The sequence below is a fragment of the Falco naumanni genome, chromosome 20, assembly GCF_017639655.2.
Source record: "Falco naumanni isolate bFalNau1 chromosome 20, bFalNau1.pat, whole genome shotgun sequence".
Lineage (NCBI taxonomy): Eukaryota > Metazoa > Chordata > Aves > Falconiformes > Falconidae > Falco > Falco naumanni.
Genome location: NC_054073.1, coordinates 764,465 through 781,272, shown reverse-complemented (window position 1 = coordinate 781,272; position 16,808 = coordinate 764,465). Strand labels below are relative to the sequence as shown.

Genomic DNA, 16,808 nt, shown 5'->3' with positions numbered 1-16,808 from the left:
AGAGAAAGAGAGTCTGAAAGGCAAGAGCAGAGGTGCCCAGCCTAGAAAGAGCATGCGTGACACGGTGTGAGTGAGTACAGCATGGGAGAGCGCAACTGATGGTGCCGACCCTTGCATGTGGATGTCCAGGCTGAAGCCTGTGGGCTCTGGGGGGACCTGCCTCATTCATCAGGAAACACTTTAAAGTGATGCCCTGCAGGGCAAGGGGCTGGCGAGGTGGGACACTCCTCATCACTGGCTGCATCATCTGCCTGTGCTGACGTGTCATTTCCTCTGGAAAAGTTTTGGCTTCCAATACCGTCACTTGAAAGGAGCCTGTGTGGCTGAACGGCCGTGTCATAAACAGGGAAATGAAAAGGCAGCGTTGCAGGGAACATAAGCAGTGTTCTCATTTCTTTAATTGAGAAGTTTTGCATGCAAGATGGGCTTGTTGGTAAACACATTACATGCACAAAGGGTGCCTCTGGGCCTGGGGCGGTCTGGAGCTGTATAAAAGCCAGTCCAGCTGCAGGTATCCTCATCCACTTCTCCTGCCTTCTCCTCCTTGGCGAACAAGGTGAGCTGCAAACACCTTTGCCTCACTCTCCTCTTTCTCTTCTCCTCTTTGTCCCTTTGTCTCGGTGTAGCTTTTGTTGAGAGCCTTGCTCCTTCATCGTGCTCCCGGTGTCTCTGTCCACCTCACTGTCTGCTGCAGGAGAAGATCCTGGGCTTTGTTTTCCAGGCTCCCTGTGGGCTCTGGGCTCTTGAATCTCTCTTCTCCCGAACGCAGGCTGTCCCTGCTCCCCAGCCTGTGGCGTTGCTCTTGCCGAGCAGGCTGTCAGGCTGCCCCTCTCATGCTGCGTGTGCTTTCCGTGCCCTCCCTCCCAGGTGCACCTCCGTCCCTCAGCCATGTCCTGCTACGATCTGTGCCGCCCCTGTGGCCCAACCCCGCTTGCCAACAGCTGCAACGAGCCCTGCGTCAGGCAGTGCCAGGACTCCCGCGTGGTGATCCAGCCCTCTCCCGTGGTGGTGACCCTGCCCGGACCCATCCTCAGCTCCTTCCCCCAGAACACCGCCGTGGGATCCAGCACCTCCGCTGCTGTGGGCAGCATCCTGAGTGAGGAGGGAGTGCCCATCAACTCCGGGGGCTTTAGCCTCTCTGGCCTCGGTGGCCGCTACACGAGCAGAAGATGCCTGCCCTGCTAAAGCCGGGCCGGACGTCCAGCGAGTGCATTGACCGGGAAGCCCAAAGCCAGGTGCCGGACTGAGGACGGAGCTGCTGGCCAGAGTTTCCAGATGGGCTGAGCACCCGCGTGCCCTCCTGCAAAGGAGGGAAGGAAGCCAGGTGCCATCCTGGGCTGTCTGGAAACACGGCCGGCTGGTGTTGTCATCTCCTTCTCCTCCCGCTTTCTTCTCCATTTCATGATGCCCTGATGCCTCGTGCTGTCCTGTGCCGTGGGTTCATCCTGAAGCAAGCTGAGAGGGGTCCTGCTCATCCCCCTCTCCCCATGTGTATTCATGACATGCGTCCCATTGCTGTGAGGGCATGCCTGGCTGTCACTGCCCTTGTAGCAGCCTGGACCGTGTCCCTTCCAACACACACTGCTTTGTTTCTTTCTTTAGACTCATTAAAGCTGATGCTGCATTGTAACTTGATGTCTCCTCATGTTCCTTCCCTCTTGGGATGCCAAAAAAATGCTTTCCAGGGGGAGATGGGATGCCCTGAAGGGGAAAGGGTGTGTGTGTAAGGGCCAGTAGTGGACCAGCATCATGCTTGGAGGAGCTGAGAACCCTCAATAACCACAGTCATTGGAAGAGACATCAGGTGGTGGAAATGTGTGTGGTATTGTGTGATTATGCAAAGGGCATCCAGGAGCTTCCCCAAGGGCCATGAGAGCAACAAGCGTGGTTGGATACTGGCTTCCAGATGGTGAGGCAAGCCATTGACCTGCTGGAGGACATTTCTGCACAGGCTGACACCCACCGGGCCAAGGCTCTGACTGCACGTTACTGCCTGCAATGTGCTCTTGCCCTTTTCTCCTGCCAGCACATCTTCCCAAGGCTGGAACTGCAGGGAGCCCCCAGGGAGTTGAAGGGGCATGTGCAGCCAGGGCAGCTGTGTAAAGGGAGATGTGAGCCCTCTGCTAGATTTTGGCACAAGAGGCACAGGCTGAGCATGGGTGTGTAACATGGGCAAGTGAGGGGCATGGAATGAAAGGGATCGTCCTGCCTCATCTGAAAGTGATGGGTAGTGTTGGTGACGTGTCCTGGAATCTCTGCCGTTGGCTGGAAGGGAGCAGGAAAAGCCTCTCTGCCCCCACCAGAGCAGTTTTGTGGTCAGAATCATTAAGTATTGCAGAGTCCTTCAGTGTATGTCACAGTGTCCTGAAGGGACGTGAGTCTGGAGCAGACGCACAGCAAATTCTCCAGAAAGCCCACGCTTGCTGCTGCGCAGGCTGTGCCTGGAGGCGTCCCAAGCAGTGATCCTTGCACCCCCGTCATCAGGCCCCAGGCTGGGAAGACTGAGGGAGTGGGACCCCGCCAGCTGGCTTCTCGGTCCCTCCTTCCCATGCCCATGTCCTCCAATGCCAATACATTGGTCCTGCTGCTCTGGTCCTGCTTCAGGTAGATCCTCCAGGAGGCACCTCTTGAGCTGTGCTTCTCCAGGAGTCCCTGCAGAGGGTCATGGACCCTGCTTGCCCCTGAGCCTGTTGGGTGTCCTGTGGAAATCCTGCCGCGAATCTGGTTGTGCGTGCTGTGCCAGCAGCCTTGATGGCCAAAGCAAAGTTGTGGGCAAGGCACGGGCTGGAGGAAGGACATGTATGGATTGGTCAACACGTGCCTTGGTCACAGGCGTGCATCACACTTAGCCAGAGGTGTCCAGCAAAGAGCGCTGGGAGGGGAAGAGCCTTCATTCTGAGCCACGGGCTGTCTGCTGCCTAAGGCATGTGGGGATGGAGGATTGATGGAAGATGGCAAAAGAGGCAGGCAAAGCTCTGCCGAGATCAAAGCCCAATCTCAGAGAGAAAGAGAGTCTGAAAGGCAAGAGCAGAGGTGCCCAGCCTAGAAAGAGCATGCGTGACACGGTGTGAGTGAGTACAGCATGGGAGAGCGCAACTGATGGTGCCGACCCTTGCATGTGGATGTCCAGGCTGAAGCCTGTGGGCTCTGGGGGGACCTGCCTCATTCATCAGGAAACACTTTAAAGTGATGCCCTGCAGGGCAAGGGGCTGGCGAGGTGGGACACTCCTCATCACTGGCTGCATCATCTGCCTGTGCTGACGTGTCATTTCCTCTGGAAAAGTTTTGGCTTCCAATACCGTCACTTGAAAGGAGCCTGTGTGGCTGAACGGCCGTGTCATAAACAGGGAAATGAAAAGGCAGCGTTGCAGGGAACATAAGCAGTGTTCTCATTTCTTTAATTGAGAAGTTTTGCATGCAAGATGGGCTTGTTGGTAAACACATTACATGCACAAAGGGTGCCTCTGGGCCTGGGGCGGTCTGGAGCTGTATAAAAGCCAGTCCAGCTGCAGGTATCCTCATCCACTTCTCCTGCCTTCTCCTCCTTGGCGAACAAGGTGAGCTGCAAACACCTTTGCCTCACTCTCCTCTTTCTCTTCTCCTCTTTGTCCCTTTGTCTCGGTGTAGCTTTTGTTGAGAGCCTTGCTCCTTCATCGTGCTCCCGGTGTCTCTGTCCACCTCACTGTCTGCTGCAGGAGAAGATCCTGGGCTTTGTTTTCCAGGCTCCCTGTGGGCTCTGGGCTCTTGAATCTCTCTTCTCCCGAACGCAGGCTGTCCCTGCTCCCCAGCCTGTGGCGTTGCTCTTGCCGAGCAGGCTGTCAGGCTGCCCCTCTCATGCTGCGTGTGCTTTCCGTGCCCTCCCTCCCAGGTGCACCTCCGTCCCTCAGCCATGTCCTGCTACGATCTGTGCCGCCCCTGTGGCCCAACCCCGCTTGCCAACAGCTGCAACGAGCCCTGCGTCAGGCAGTGCCAGGACTCCCGCGTGGTGATCCAGCCCTCTCCCGTGGTGGTGACCCTGCCCGGACCCATCCTCAGCTCCTTCCCCCAGAACACCGCCGTGGGATCCAGCACCTCCGCTGCTGTGGGCAGCATCCTGAGTGAGGAGGGAGTGCCCATCAACTCCGGGGGCTTTAGCCTCTCTGGCCTCGGTGGCCGCTACACGAGCAGAAGATGCCTGCCCTGCTAAAGCCGGGCCGGACGTCCAGCGAGTGCATTGACCGGGAAGCCCAAAGCCAGGTGCCGGACTGAGGACGGAGCTGCTGGCCAGAGTTTCCAGATGGGCCGAGCACCCGCGTGCCCTCCTGCAAAGGAGGGAAGGAAGCCAGGTGCCATCCTGGGCTGTCTGGAAACACGGCCGGCTGGTGTTGTCATCTCCTTCTCCTCCCGCTTTCTTCTCCATTTCATGATGCCCTGATGCCTCGTGCTGTCCTGTGCCGTGGGTTCATCCTGAAGCAAGCTGAGAGGGGTCCTGCTCACCCCCCTCTCCCCATGTGTATTCATGACATGCGTCCCATTGCTGTGAGGGCATGCCTGGCTGTCACTGCCCTTGTAGCAGCCTGGACCGTGTCCCTTCCAACACACACTGCTTTGTTTCTTTCTTTAGACTCATTAAAGCTGATGCTGCATTGTAACTTGATGTCTCCTCATGTTCCTTCCCTCCTGGGATGCCCAGCCAAACTGTTCAGAGGGAGATGGGATGCTACACAGGGAAATGTGTGGCTGAAGGGATGTTGTGCTTTTCTATCATTCCTGGGGGGTTGGGGGTGGGTGTTTAACTGAAATGGTCACTTGTATGGTGTAGAGGAATGAAGGCAGTGGGTTGATTGACATTGATAACATGCAGCTGTGGCCTTGCCTCAGAGGCAGTGGGTTGCTTGACCTGGATGATGTGCAGCTGTAGCTTGTTCCTGCTAAGTGGTTAAATAGCCCTGAGGAGTGTGTGGTCAGATGTAGGTGTTTCAGTGTTGTTTGACCTCTGGAGGAAGGTGCTGCTGAACAGGTAGTAGAGTCTGACCCAGGGGTCCTCAAACTTTTTAAACAGGGCCTGGCATGTGGATTAAGTAGCAGGAAGTCATCTGTGGCTGCTTGGTTTCCCCCCAACTCCTGGTGTTGGGGTCTGTAAATACCGGGGGCTGGCTTGAGGACCCTGGGGCCTGTATCTGGCCCGTAGGCCTTAGTTTGAGGACCCTTGATCTAACCAATGGCAAAGCCTTGTTGCAGCACAAACAAACTATTAGGCTGCCACAAGGCTTTAGTGTTGGTTAGATTCTACTGTCTGTGCTGTATCTCCTTCCTCCAGAGGTCAGACCACACTGCTCCTTCTCCATTTGACCCCCTCTCCCACAATTGTATGGGACTCGCTTTATATGTGGTATGTCCTTCCTGAGGCCACCCACATCACTTGGTCCTGCACACCATACCTTTGTGGCTAATGGCATATCCCTTGCCGTGTTTCAATAGCTCCAAGAGGTGCTTGATGTGTGCCAGATGCCAATGGAATTGTGCACCTTCACTTCTGCCCACAGGCCACCTCTTTGTGCCCACCAGGCCGTTTTTCTCAAGTACTCAGCAACACTGGCACAGCGCCACAGTCCCTGCTTGGGAGGCCACGTGGCCTGTGGGCCATGACAGTGAAGTGTGGGCATTTTGCAAGTCCCTCTCGTTCCCTTGCACAGCAGGGGAAGGAAAGAAGGCACCCTCCACGATGCAGCCATTGTCTCTTTCTGCCCTGGATTGCAAGACCTCAGATGTCAGGGAGGAAAGTGACTTTGCTGGTGCATGGAGGCGGCGTGTAGTTGGTGGGGCCTACTCCACCGGGATGTGGTGGTTGCTCCTGCCACAGGAGATGTGGGAGAGGACAACTGCCTCTGCCTTGCTCCAACGTGCTCTAGTCGTCCACAGCCGGTGTTTTTATCCCGTGCCCCAGTCCTGTTTCAGGTGGAGTGAGGGGCACCTCCTGTTCTGTCCCATAGGCTGCGTGAACCCCTGCAGTGCCTTTTGCCATGGCTCAAGGCCGGTCTTCCCTGCAGGACAGCTGCCACTGCAAGGCCCCTGTGCCCTGCTCCGCACGAAGGCCCTCAGGAAGTGCCCTCTCCAGCAACGCTCCCGAGCCAGGCTGAGCTGCCAGCAGGAGCCAGGTGGGGTGAGAAGATGGTACCAGGGAGGGAAGGCAGCATCTGCAGGACGTGAGCAGAGCGGGCTGTGGCCAGGCACTGGAGCCTTTGGGCAGGCCCTTGCCATAGGTGCTGACAGTGGGAGTAGCAAGGCCTGGCAGGAGACACTACCTGTGAATTTTCTGGGTCAGGGATGTGATGGAAATGACCCTTAGAAGAAGAGACCTATCTTGCATTTATGGAAAATTAATGTATGTATTTTTATTTATAAAAATAAAATAAAAAATATTTATATTTATTTATGAAATCCTTTCTTGCAGGAACAAGTCCTTCTCCCCATTGCTGTGAGAGGTGGAGCTGGTGTCCTTTGTGCCAGGTGCACAGGAGATACCCTCCTCTTGCACATCAGTGACCTGAGTGCAGTACCAACAAGGCCGATGGCTCTGCTCAGCCTCACCTGCGGTCTCTCTCTCCTCCCTCTTCCCTTTGACCCAGACCTTTATTCAAGCTCTGTCCTGGCCTTTAGCCCTTTCCTCAGCTGGGTGGCAGGACTGTAAGCCTCCTGCTCCTTTGCAGGCTGGCTTATGACTGACCATGAACCCCCTTGATCCTGAGTGCAAGGAACCCACTGATGTGCCAGCCTCTCCTTGGCTGTGTCTGGACACTATGGCCCTGGTCAGGATTCAGTGAGCTCTGTTGGACCAGGTCACTGTGACTGGGTCTGCTCCTGATGTGGGGACTGACTGTCCTGCTTGATGCCAGTCCTGCTTCATCCATGAACTTGATGGTTGAGCTGGTCTCTGGGCTGCACCTGTCTCCTGTCTGTGGATGTTCCTTGCTCACTTACTGTGCTGAGGGATCCTTCTTCTTTTTCTTCTGTTTCATTTTCCCTGAAATATTTTGGCCTCTAATACCGTCACTTGAAAGGAGCCTGTGTGGCTGAACGGCCGTGTCATGAACAGGGAAATGAAAAGGCAGCGTTGCAGGGAACATAAGCAGTGTTCTCATTTCTTTAATTGAGAAGTTTTGCATGCAAGATGGGCTTGTTGGTAAACACATTACATGCACAAAGGGTGCCTCTGGGCCTGGGGCGGTCTGGAGCTGTATAAAAGCCAGTCCAGCTGCAGGTATCCTCATCCACTTCTCCTGCCTTCTCCTCCTTGGCGAACAAGGTGAGCTGCAAACACCTTTGCCTCACTCTCCTCTTTCTCTTCTTCTCCTCTTTGTCCCTTTGTCTCGGTGTAGCTTTTGTTGAGAGCCTTGCTCCTTCATCGTGCTCCCGGTGTCTCTGTCCACCTCACTGTCTGCTGCAGGGGAAGATCCTGGGCTTTGTTTTCCAGGCTCCCTGTGGGCTCTGGGCTCTTGAATCTCTCTTCTCCCGAACGCAGGCTGTCCCTGCTCCCCAGCCTGTGGCGTTGCTCTTGCCGAGCAGGCTGTCAGGCTGCCCCTCTCATGCTGCGTGTGCTTTCCGTGCCCTCCCTCCCAGGTGCACCTCCGTCCCTCAGCCATGTCCTGCTACGATCTGTGCCGCCCCTGTGGCCCAACCCCGCTTGCCAACAGCTGCAACGAGCCCTGCGTCAGGCAGTGCCAGGACTCCCGCGTGGTGATCCAGCCCTCTCCCGTGGTGGTGACCCTGCCCGGACCCATCCTCAGCTCCTTCCCCCAGAACACCGCCGTGGGATCCTCAGCATCTGCAGCTGTGGGCAGCATCCTGAGTGAGGAGGGAGTGCCCATCAACTCCGGGGGCTTTAGCCTCTCTGGCCTCGGTGGCCGCTACACGAGCAGAAGATGCCTGCCCTGCTAAAGCCGGGCCGGACGTCCAGCGAGTGCATTGACCGGGAAGCCCAAAGCCAGGTGCCGGACTGAGGACGGAGCTGCTGGCCAGAGTTTCCAGATGGGCTGAGCACCCGCGTGCCCTCCTGCAAAGGAGGAATTAAGGTGTTATCTGGACACATGGCCATGTTTTCTTTTTATTGATGTTCCTGCTTTTGATGACTTTCCTTTCATCTGTGATTTTGATCTCACATTGTATTGATATAATGGTGTACTTTTAAATGATCAGTAGAGGGGTTTATGTAGGAATTAAGGAATAATGGAATCTTGCTTGCTGTCTTTCAGTTGGAATGGTTTACATGGCTTCTTTCATTTTTTTTTATATATATATATATATTCCGGGTTTTTTTGTGGAATGCTACTTGTCTATTTATCATTAAACTGATGCTGCATAAAAATTTCGGTTTAAGTGTGGTTTTCTTCTCACTTTTTCATTCCCTCAAGGCGGGATTTTTCACTATATTGAAAAAAACTATGCAGACTACCTTCTCAATGGAAAATGCGAATTGAATATTTACCTCAGTCTACATAATAAGAATAATATCATTGTTCATGCTCTGGTGAAGCATTGAAATGGTTTACATATATATATATATCTTTTGCTAGGGTTTTTTTCCAAATTTTTTTGCACTTCTGGTTTTAAAAGTAAAATTGTGCTATTTCAGGTTTAGAGCTTATCACTGAATTGGCATCTATTAAACTCTGAGAATTTGAAAATCCATAATAATTGTTTCAGAAGTAATATTTGGGTGTATATTTTTGGTTAGATTGAATGCTACCAGACTTTGAAGTTTAAACCATTATACACTTTTAGTGCTCTTCACTCAAGACTTTAAAGGTGATGTGAGTGTTCAAACCTTATTAGAGTAATAAGACTCTTTATATTATTGTATCATTAATAAATTTTTATGATGGGCTTTGAGGTCCTCTCTTTCAAGCCTGAAACAAAATCTGAGAAGTATTATTCCTTAGCTAATCCACACAAGGACTCATAATATAGAGGAAAAATTATGTGAGTGAAAAACTAGACGAATGGCCATAGGTATTTCCCTTAAGATCAGTTTGGTTTTAATCCTGTTGCTCACCATCTGGGAATTTTCTCAAAGGTGTTAAAATTCAGCACATTGTGTGCAAGTAAGAGTCATTAAAGAACAATAAAGAATACCTTTGTCAGTAGGCACATAGACTTTGAGAAAATTATCCAAGTTTTTTATTGTATCAACTCCTTTGCTCTCCCCCTGGAGCTACTTGGGGTCCTGCAGGACACAGCAGAGGAAAGCAGTAAGAATGAGAGTTGTGTAATTAAAATTTCATAGTGCTGAGATAGAAATAGTGGAGGAACCAGTGGGAAGATACCGGCATTCAAGTTCAGTGTGGGAACCAGTCCAAATGTCCACACAGAATGGGAAAAGATGTAGGTTTATTTTTTTTCCCCAAAATGTTTTACCCTTATGTTCTGAGTTTTCTTTACTTAAGAATTACTTACATACAAAGTTTCTAAACGAGGGTAAAATATAGTTTAGAGATAAGATAGTATATGCCCCCTTTTAGGTTGTGGCTTGAGGCAGCAAAAAAAGTATGAAAGATGGGAAATCCATAGGTATGAAACTGAGTAGAGTCTTTACTTAAATATTGGTTTCTATGAGCGTATTTTCTAAACAAATAATTCAAAGGACTGCAATGCATGCACAAGCATATGTTGACAGAATTGGTATGAATGAAGTAATTAGTTATTCGCTCAGATCTGTGAGGGATCACTGATTTCACTCTGATGTACATCAAAGAATGGCTTCATTCTTGGTGGCAGGAAGGCGACTTTCTATAATGCAAATGGACATGTAGCCTAAAGAGTACAGCAATGAATTTCAGGAGGATGAAGTATCCCATTAAGTGGCCTATGTACAACAACAGCATGTCCTGAAAAGTACATTTTGTGTTGCTTGTTGTGAATGAAAAAGCTTGGAGAACTACTCTCTGCCATAAGCCCCTAAATCTAGGCTTGCTGATTTAAAAGAAGAAAAGTAAGCAGTGTCCAAGCAGTGTCCTGGCACTAGCCATCTTCAGACAGCATGGCATCATGCTGTGTTTGTGCATGATGTTGAAGCCTTTACTAAATCATTAGCGTTAGAGCTCCTGAAGAATGTGAACATAAATTTGAAAGCCATGTTTGTACTTTAAGACTGAAGAAATTGGTACAATAACTATGCATATGGATGTTTATGAATGTATGAGACAATTGAGACATCCATTTTTGCATGAGTTAGTTCCCACATACATTTTTGCAGTTGGAACCTTTTCTTGATAATGAAATTGTTTTGCTTTTGTTTTCCAGTCTGCATTCAGCCTGGCATTGCATGAGAAGCATACTCTACCCATAAAAAAATCTTTCATCTTCACAAATTATGGGTACTTTTAATTTATGGTACTTTTATACTGACTCTGTGAGTGTCAACATGAAATTACTGCATGCTCAGTCTAATAAAGACTTTTTTCCAGCTCCTCAGCAATTTGTTAGCTTGTGGGTGTCTCAGGAGCACAATCTAAGATTACATTCAAGACATTTCCTAAACTCTTTGTGTGCAATTTCCTGTCTGACCCACTTAAGAACAATTGCCGGTTAACTTGTTCACCATCTTTTAAAAAAATCTCTGAGGAGATCTCCAAGGAGGACTTCAAGCCTCTTGGATGAGTTCTTTGAGGCAGTCAGACTAATCTGGAGCTGAGCCATGGTCAGGAGACAGTTCAGGAGTCTTTTTGGAAATACTGCAGTGATCTCTGATGAGTTTCTTTTTAAAATATGTGGTAGTATACCAGATAGAAGCTCTCATGTTAATAAAAGGAAGCAGAAGTGTTGAAAACTGTGGCTATTGTTACAAGTGTACAGGAAAATAAATTCTCCAGGTTGCCAGCAAGCACCTGATGCTACAGAAGAATTTGTATTTCAAAAATGTACATGTTTACATGTTTATGGGTTGGTAGCACTGTTTAGGTCTGGAAAGGAAGGGAAATACTTCAGAGTGTACATGGGTTCCTTTAGATAATTTTATTGAAGTATGAAAATCTGTTTAAAACTTTATAAAAGGCTGATTTTTATTTTTGTTTTTAAATAGTTCAAGGCTGGTTTTCATAGTCTGTTAAAATACAAATGGCTTCACTTTGTGAATGTATAAACCTATGTGTGGGCTTACAGATGGCAAAGAATGATCTTGGTTCAGAGGTTTTAGAGACATCCCATCGGGTGGATGATGAGGGCGTTAAAACCTCTTTATGTATCATGAACAGTTTGATAACTTAATTCTGTGAATAAGCACATTGTTAGTGAAAATTGTGAAGGACTTTAATACCTTTCTTCTTTAGGAAACTAAGACAAGAACTTTTGTTTCCCAGATCTCTATGAATCCTCATGCACACTATTTAATACCTCTTCTCCAAGGAGAAGTTCAAACCCTGCAGCTTGTACAGGAGAGAGACTGCACAGTGAAGTTAAAAAACATACTAAAATTTTGTATATATATTCCACTTACACAATGAACCTCCATCAGTCTGCAGTGTAAATGAGGGAAGCAAGGGAAAAAAATACAATGGCAAATAGCCCTTCGTGTGTTTTTTTCCTGCAATGACTCCACACTTAAGCTTGTGCAAGGGCAATACCTCAAAACAGTTTAAAATTCGTGTGTTTCCTCAAGATGACGTGTGAAGTGCTATTCATGTTTGTGGTCTGAGATGGTACAGAAGGGAGTTATAGGTTCCCTTTGTAAAAGAACTGATAATTCACATTTCACTGTCCCTGTGTGCTAGCAGCTGTGCCTCAGCCTGTGTTACTGCAGTAGTAGTGTGCTACTATCCAAATCTGGTATGATATAATACTTTTTTTTTTTTTTTTCTCAATTTCACAAAGGGCTCTAATTCTCTCTCATCAGATTCAGTAGGATTTCAGGTGTGCACATGCTCGGGTTTTTTTGCAGGGCCTTCACAAAACACAGGAGTTCAGTCTAGATTGTTCTTATGCTTGGCTGGAATCACAACTTTGTAAACACTGGTGGAGACCGGAATTTACTAAGGATTTACACTCAAATTTTTAATAAAAGAACAACTTTGAATGATGAATTGTATATTGTATACATTCTTCTTAGTATTTTTCCTTATGACTAAAGTGAAACATACACTGGAGCATAAATTTTTTTGTGACTGAAAGGTGGCACTGAAATAAATTTGGTCCATAATACCAGAAGATGAGAGAAACTTGTATGACGGAATATGTCTGTCAGGAGATAAGGAAATCAAAACAAAGTATTAAACAGTGAGGAAAAGACATTTAATCAGTTGGAAGCATTTTGCATTCAGGACATACTCGTTGGTAAATAATTTCATGCACAAAGGACGTCTGTGGTCCTCAGGCCATCTGAGATGCAGTATAAAAGCTAACTCAACTCAAGGTCCTTCCTACCACTTCTCTTACCTTTTTCCTCTTTTGTGAACAAGGTTAGTTGGAATCTACTTCTCTTTTTCTATTTGCTGTATTCTTGCCTTCATACAATTTGATTGCTGTTCTTTTTCCTCCACAGTGTTCTCTAGTTGCTGGATTGTTCTGGGGGAAGAATTTTTCTTTTTAAAGAGTAGATTTTTTGCTGCTAGAATTGCAGGTATTTCTGGAGTCCTGAGTTGGCTATATAGATCCTTGAAATGGTGATATAAATTTATTCAAATGTGGGCTTTCAGACATGCTAAGTGACTTAGCAAATCCTAAAAACAATAAAGATTTACAAAGTGAATGAGTAGAATACCTGTGCAAGGGGGTTGGAACTAGGTGATTTTTAAAGGTCCCTTCTAACTCAAACCATTCTATGATTCTGTTATTAGAGATTTATGTGCTCAGTCATCTTTCAAGTAGCAATGTGCATTTTATATCTTTAAGGGTCTTATCCATCACCTGTAATGCCTGAAATTTCAGCTGGTTTGATATGAAAACAACAGTGTTTGTAAAGGATGTGGATGCATTTATCTTCAGAAATGTCATCTAGAAAAATTTCTTTGTTGTTTCTTCCATGGGAAGCTTCTCCAGTGTTCCCATTTTTATTATGACGAATCTATTACTGGGCACAGTGGGGAAGAAAAGGGTAAAATGAACCAGATTCTAAAAGAAACAGCTGGAGAGCAAGGAAGCTAGGAAGGTTCAAAGCAGAGGTTTGTGGGTTTTAAATATCAATTTAAATGTCGTACCATAAGTTTATGAGCTCTAACTACCACATTCCAAACAAAGAGAAAACAAAGCTGAGCACTGAGTTTAGAAGGAATAGTCATACTGAGTTCAGCAAGGATATTGGCTCTAATCACGTATCCTCAACGTCCTTCTGCTATAGTAATCAATGTGGACTTCAATATGATAGACGTCATCAAAAAGTTCTGCTGGGTATCTTATAGTTGCCGAATTTTGAAATTATGTTATAGAGTGCAAGGATATCTCCTGCAGGTTTAGAGAAGTGGTTTCAGAGACTGAGGACAAGGGGAAAGAACAGCAAAACCAGAGGAGAGCTGAGCATCCATCCAACTGAGATGGGCACAGCAAACAGTGAACTTGGTTTTTATTGGTGTGTTGGAAGCAGACACAGGGAATATGCAGGGAACTCCTGGCTTTCTCATAGGTGGCACATCTGTGGACAGCTTGTCTGGGAAAGATTTCCAAAGACCTCAACTTCAAGTATGCTTAATTGTATTGAAATTTGTACCTCTTCATAGGTGAACATGGTAGCTGGAAAAATAATTAATTTCATTTTCCAGCTGTCTGTTGAACTCCATCCGTAAGTACCTTTGTGGCTATGTATTACTCATAATTACTACTTCTACAATGCTCTGAATACCTGGAACTGGATCTCAGTAGTGTTTTTCCAGACATACAGCCAATCAAAAGACTAAAATTAAAGTAATGATACAGGTATGCATCCTTTTGTTGTGCTGCCAGCTATTCCACTGGATAGCCAAACAGCCAAGAGAGGAGTATTTCAGCCTCCATCTTCTTGGAGCATGTTTCACGTTTTGGTTTTCTGCTCAACTCCCTTCCCACTCAACTCCTAAAAGGATTCCTGTAAAGCTCCCGTTGTCCTGATATCTGAGCTGCATAAATTTAGGTGCAATACAACTAGATTGCATTCACTTCTGATCCTGTATTTCAGACTTATCTCCATCCTGCAGACATGTCCTGCTGTGAGCGGTGTCCACCCACCTCCTGTGGCCCAACCCCGCTTGCCAACAGCTGCAACGAGCCCTGCGTCAGGCAGTGCCAGGACTCCCGCGTGGTGATCCAGCCCTCTCCCGTGGTGGTGACCCTGCCCGGACCCATCCTCAGCTCCTTCCCCCAGAACACCGCCGTGGGATCCTCAGCATCTGCAGCTGTCGGGAGCACTCTCAGTGCTGGAGGGGTCCCCATCTCCTCCGGCAGCTCCTTGGGGTTTGGGAGCTTTGGCTATCCAGGCCTGGGCAGTGGGTACAGCCGACCCTACCGTCGCTACAACACCTACCGCAGTGGCTTCTAGGGGCAGTGCTAAAGTGTGAGGAGCAAGCAGAAAGAAATGACCAGAAACACTGAAGCACGACCGCATGCAAGACTCAGCTCATGGCTGTGGCTTCCAGATGACACCCACAACTCCACCTGAAGTTAATGGGGCTGTGGGACTTAATGATTCCCTAAAATGAGGCCCCTACTCTTCTTACACTACTTTATATTTCTAATCAAGTATGTAGTTCTGCTGTGCATCACTGTATTTGATACTGCCTGGTGTAAAACTTATAACTTGAACTGTAGATGGGACTTGATTGTCAAGGTGTGATGCTACACTGAAAGATGAACTCTGTCTGGAATACATCACCATGAGATGTGCCATTCTTCCCATATTGAAACCTGTTGCTTTGCGGTATTTTAATCCACTCTTTGGTATTATTAAATATATGCTTTTATTGTGTCTGCAGTCTTCTGTTATTTTTCCTTCCCCTCCTACATCCTTTTGAAACTTGTTCTGGGTGAAATTCATCACTGCGTAGATCTCTACCAGGCAGAGACATGATATGAATACTACTGGGGCCACTAATAAGAGGAGACCACATGCTTATAGCTCAAGATCAAGAAAATATTTAATTTTGCAGCTGAAATGCATGTTGATACCACACTGACTCATCATAACACTTGGCTTTCTGCATCTCTGCCAAGAAATTATTGTCAAGGCTGGGAGCATTTTATGATCTAACAGCATAACAGGGTATCTAATCTAGCATACAATGATATTTGTTTTAAGGAATCCTGTTGTGATTCGCACTCTCAATAACTTTGGCCTGGAGCTGCAGGGTGCAAAGAAAGATTTACATTCTTTTACCATCAACTCACTGCTTGAACGCTTGGGTTTGTGAAGTAAAACATGAACAGCAGCAGAATTCTCGAAGGAGGTATACATAGCTTTTCGTCACAGGGAGCAAAACTGTTTAATCAATTTACTTGCTATTTACTGTATAAACACTGTGTTTTAGGACTCCTTATAAAAACCTAGCTGTCTTGACTGTTCTGGCTGCAGCCCTACAGAATTCCAACAAAAAGCTTATTTCAAAGAATGAAGTGTGCTAACATAAAATAAATGTAGGAAACTTTTAGGCCTTAAAGCCTTTAGAAATCCTTGCAATTGTTTCCCCTAAAGGTAAGGGCCTGAGATTTAAGCAAGATTTGCAACAGCCACTGAAGCTAGATTTTGGGGAAAAATTGAAGAGATTCTCATGTTGTGAAGGGTTGAGGCATTCAAATAATTCTAATTCCATAAATTCTGTTGCAGCTGGTTAAATTGTCCCCAATAGTTAAAGTGTTGCCAGTAGTTAAATTGCTTATGGTTTATGTACCAGTCTAGTCTCATCCTGGCATCAGATGAAAAGCCTTCCTCAAAGCTTCTTTCATCTCAAAGACCTGCGGATCATTTGAATGCCTTGCACTATTACACTCAAGCCTCTGAAGTCAACATAAAGACTATACAAATTTCAATTCATGTACATAATTTGTCAGCTCTTCGGCAATTTGGTAGTTCACCAGCCTGCCATGGGAACACTCTGTTGTTAGACAAAAGGTTTTAATTGAGTGCGTAGAATGTGAAATTCCATTACCAATCCAGAAGTGAGAGCTGTTACGTCCTGGTTCACCAGCCTTAATCCCAAAAAGCGAGATCCAAAGGCTCTCAACCTTTGGGGTGAACTCTAGGTGTTAATTAGACTAAACTGGCAGAATATCAATGAAAACATTTCCAGGCTGTTAATGAATCTGTTTCTAAAACATTGTATACCCTCCAAGAAATGTTGTTTATATCCCTAGAGGGAAGTGAGGCAAAGCTAGCATTCCTTGGCTATCTTATTTTACAGATGAAAGGTAAGTGATAGCTTTCACCTACTATAAGGAAATAATTTTAAAAAATATATACAAAGACTACACGTAGTATGTTGGATAGTAGAAATTTTAAGGAAAAGGAAGAAAAAGACTCTCTCCTTCATAGAAAAAGAGAGGAGAATTTTCATGTGGAGAATCATTAAAATATATAGAGTTATAGGATTTTTGCAGAAGATTTGGCTTTATTTTTTAAAATCAATTATGCAAATTTTTAATTAAAAAAAATCCTGAATTCTTGAATTAGTTTGTGAAGTCCTTTGAGTGATCTTGACTCCCATGCTTTGAAATTAGCTTATTAGCCCCGTGATGCAAGTGCTGAGATCTTGTCGCGTACCTTGAACATTAGGTAGCATGAAACTTTTCATATTTGAGCCATTAGTGAAAAGCTGTTCTGAACTTTGAAGTCCTTTGTTCTTCTGAAGACCAAGAGTAACCTATGTATAAAGACACTC

General features: G+C 46.8%; 1 protein-coding gene and 3 pseudogenes across 1 annotated transcript; all 4 read left to right on the top strand.

Moving 5' to 3' along the window:
- Positions 1 to 446: 446 nt before the first annotated feature.
- LOC121080042 lies at positions 447 to 1,402 on the top strand (annotated as a pseudogene).
- Positions 1,403 to 3,447: 2,045 nt separating this feature from the next.
- On the top strand, positions 3,448 to 4,248 carry LOC121080044 (annotated as a pseudogene).
- A 2,927-nt stretch (positions 4,249 to 7,175) lies between these two features.
- On the top strand, positions 7,176 to 7,993 carry LOC121080056 (annotated as a pseudogene).
- Positions 7,994 to 14,137: 6,144 nt separating this feature from the next.
- On the top strand, positions 14,138 to 14,476 carry LOC121080108 (feather keratin 1-like). The gene has a single exon (XM_040577970.1). It carries the CDS (start codon positions 14,138 to 14,140, stop codon positions 14,474 to 14,476), a length of 339 nt encoding a protein of 112 aa, XP_040433904.1.
- Positions 14,477 to 16,808: the final 2,332 nt, after the last annotated feature.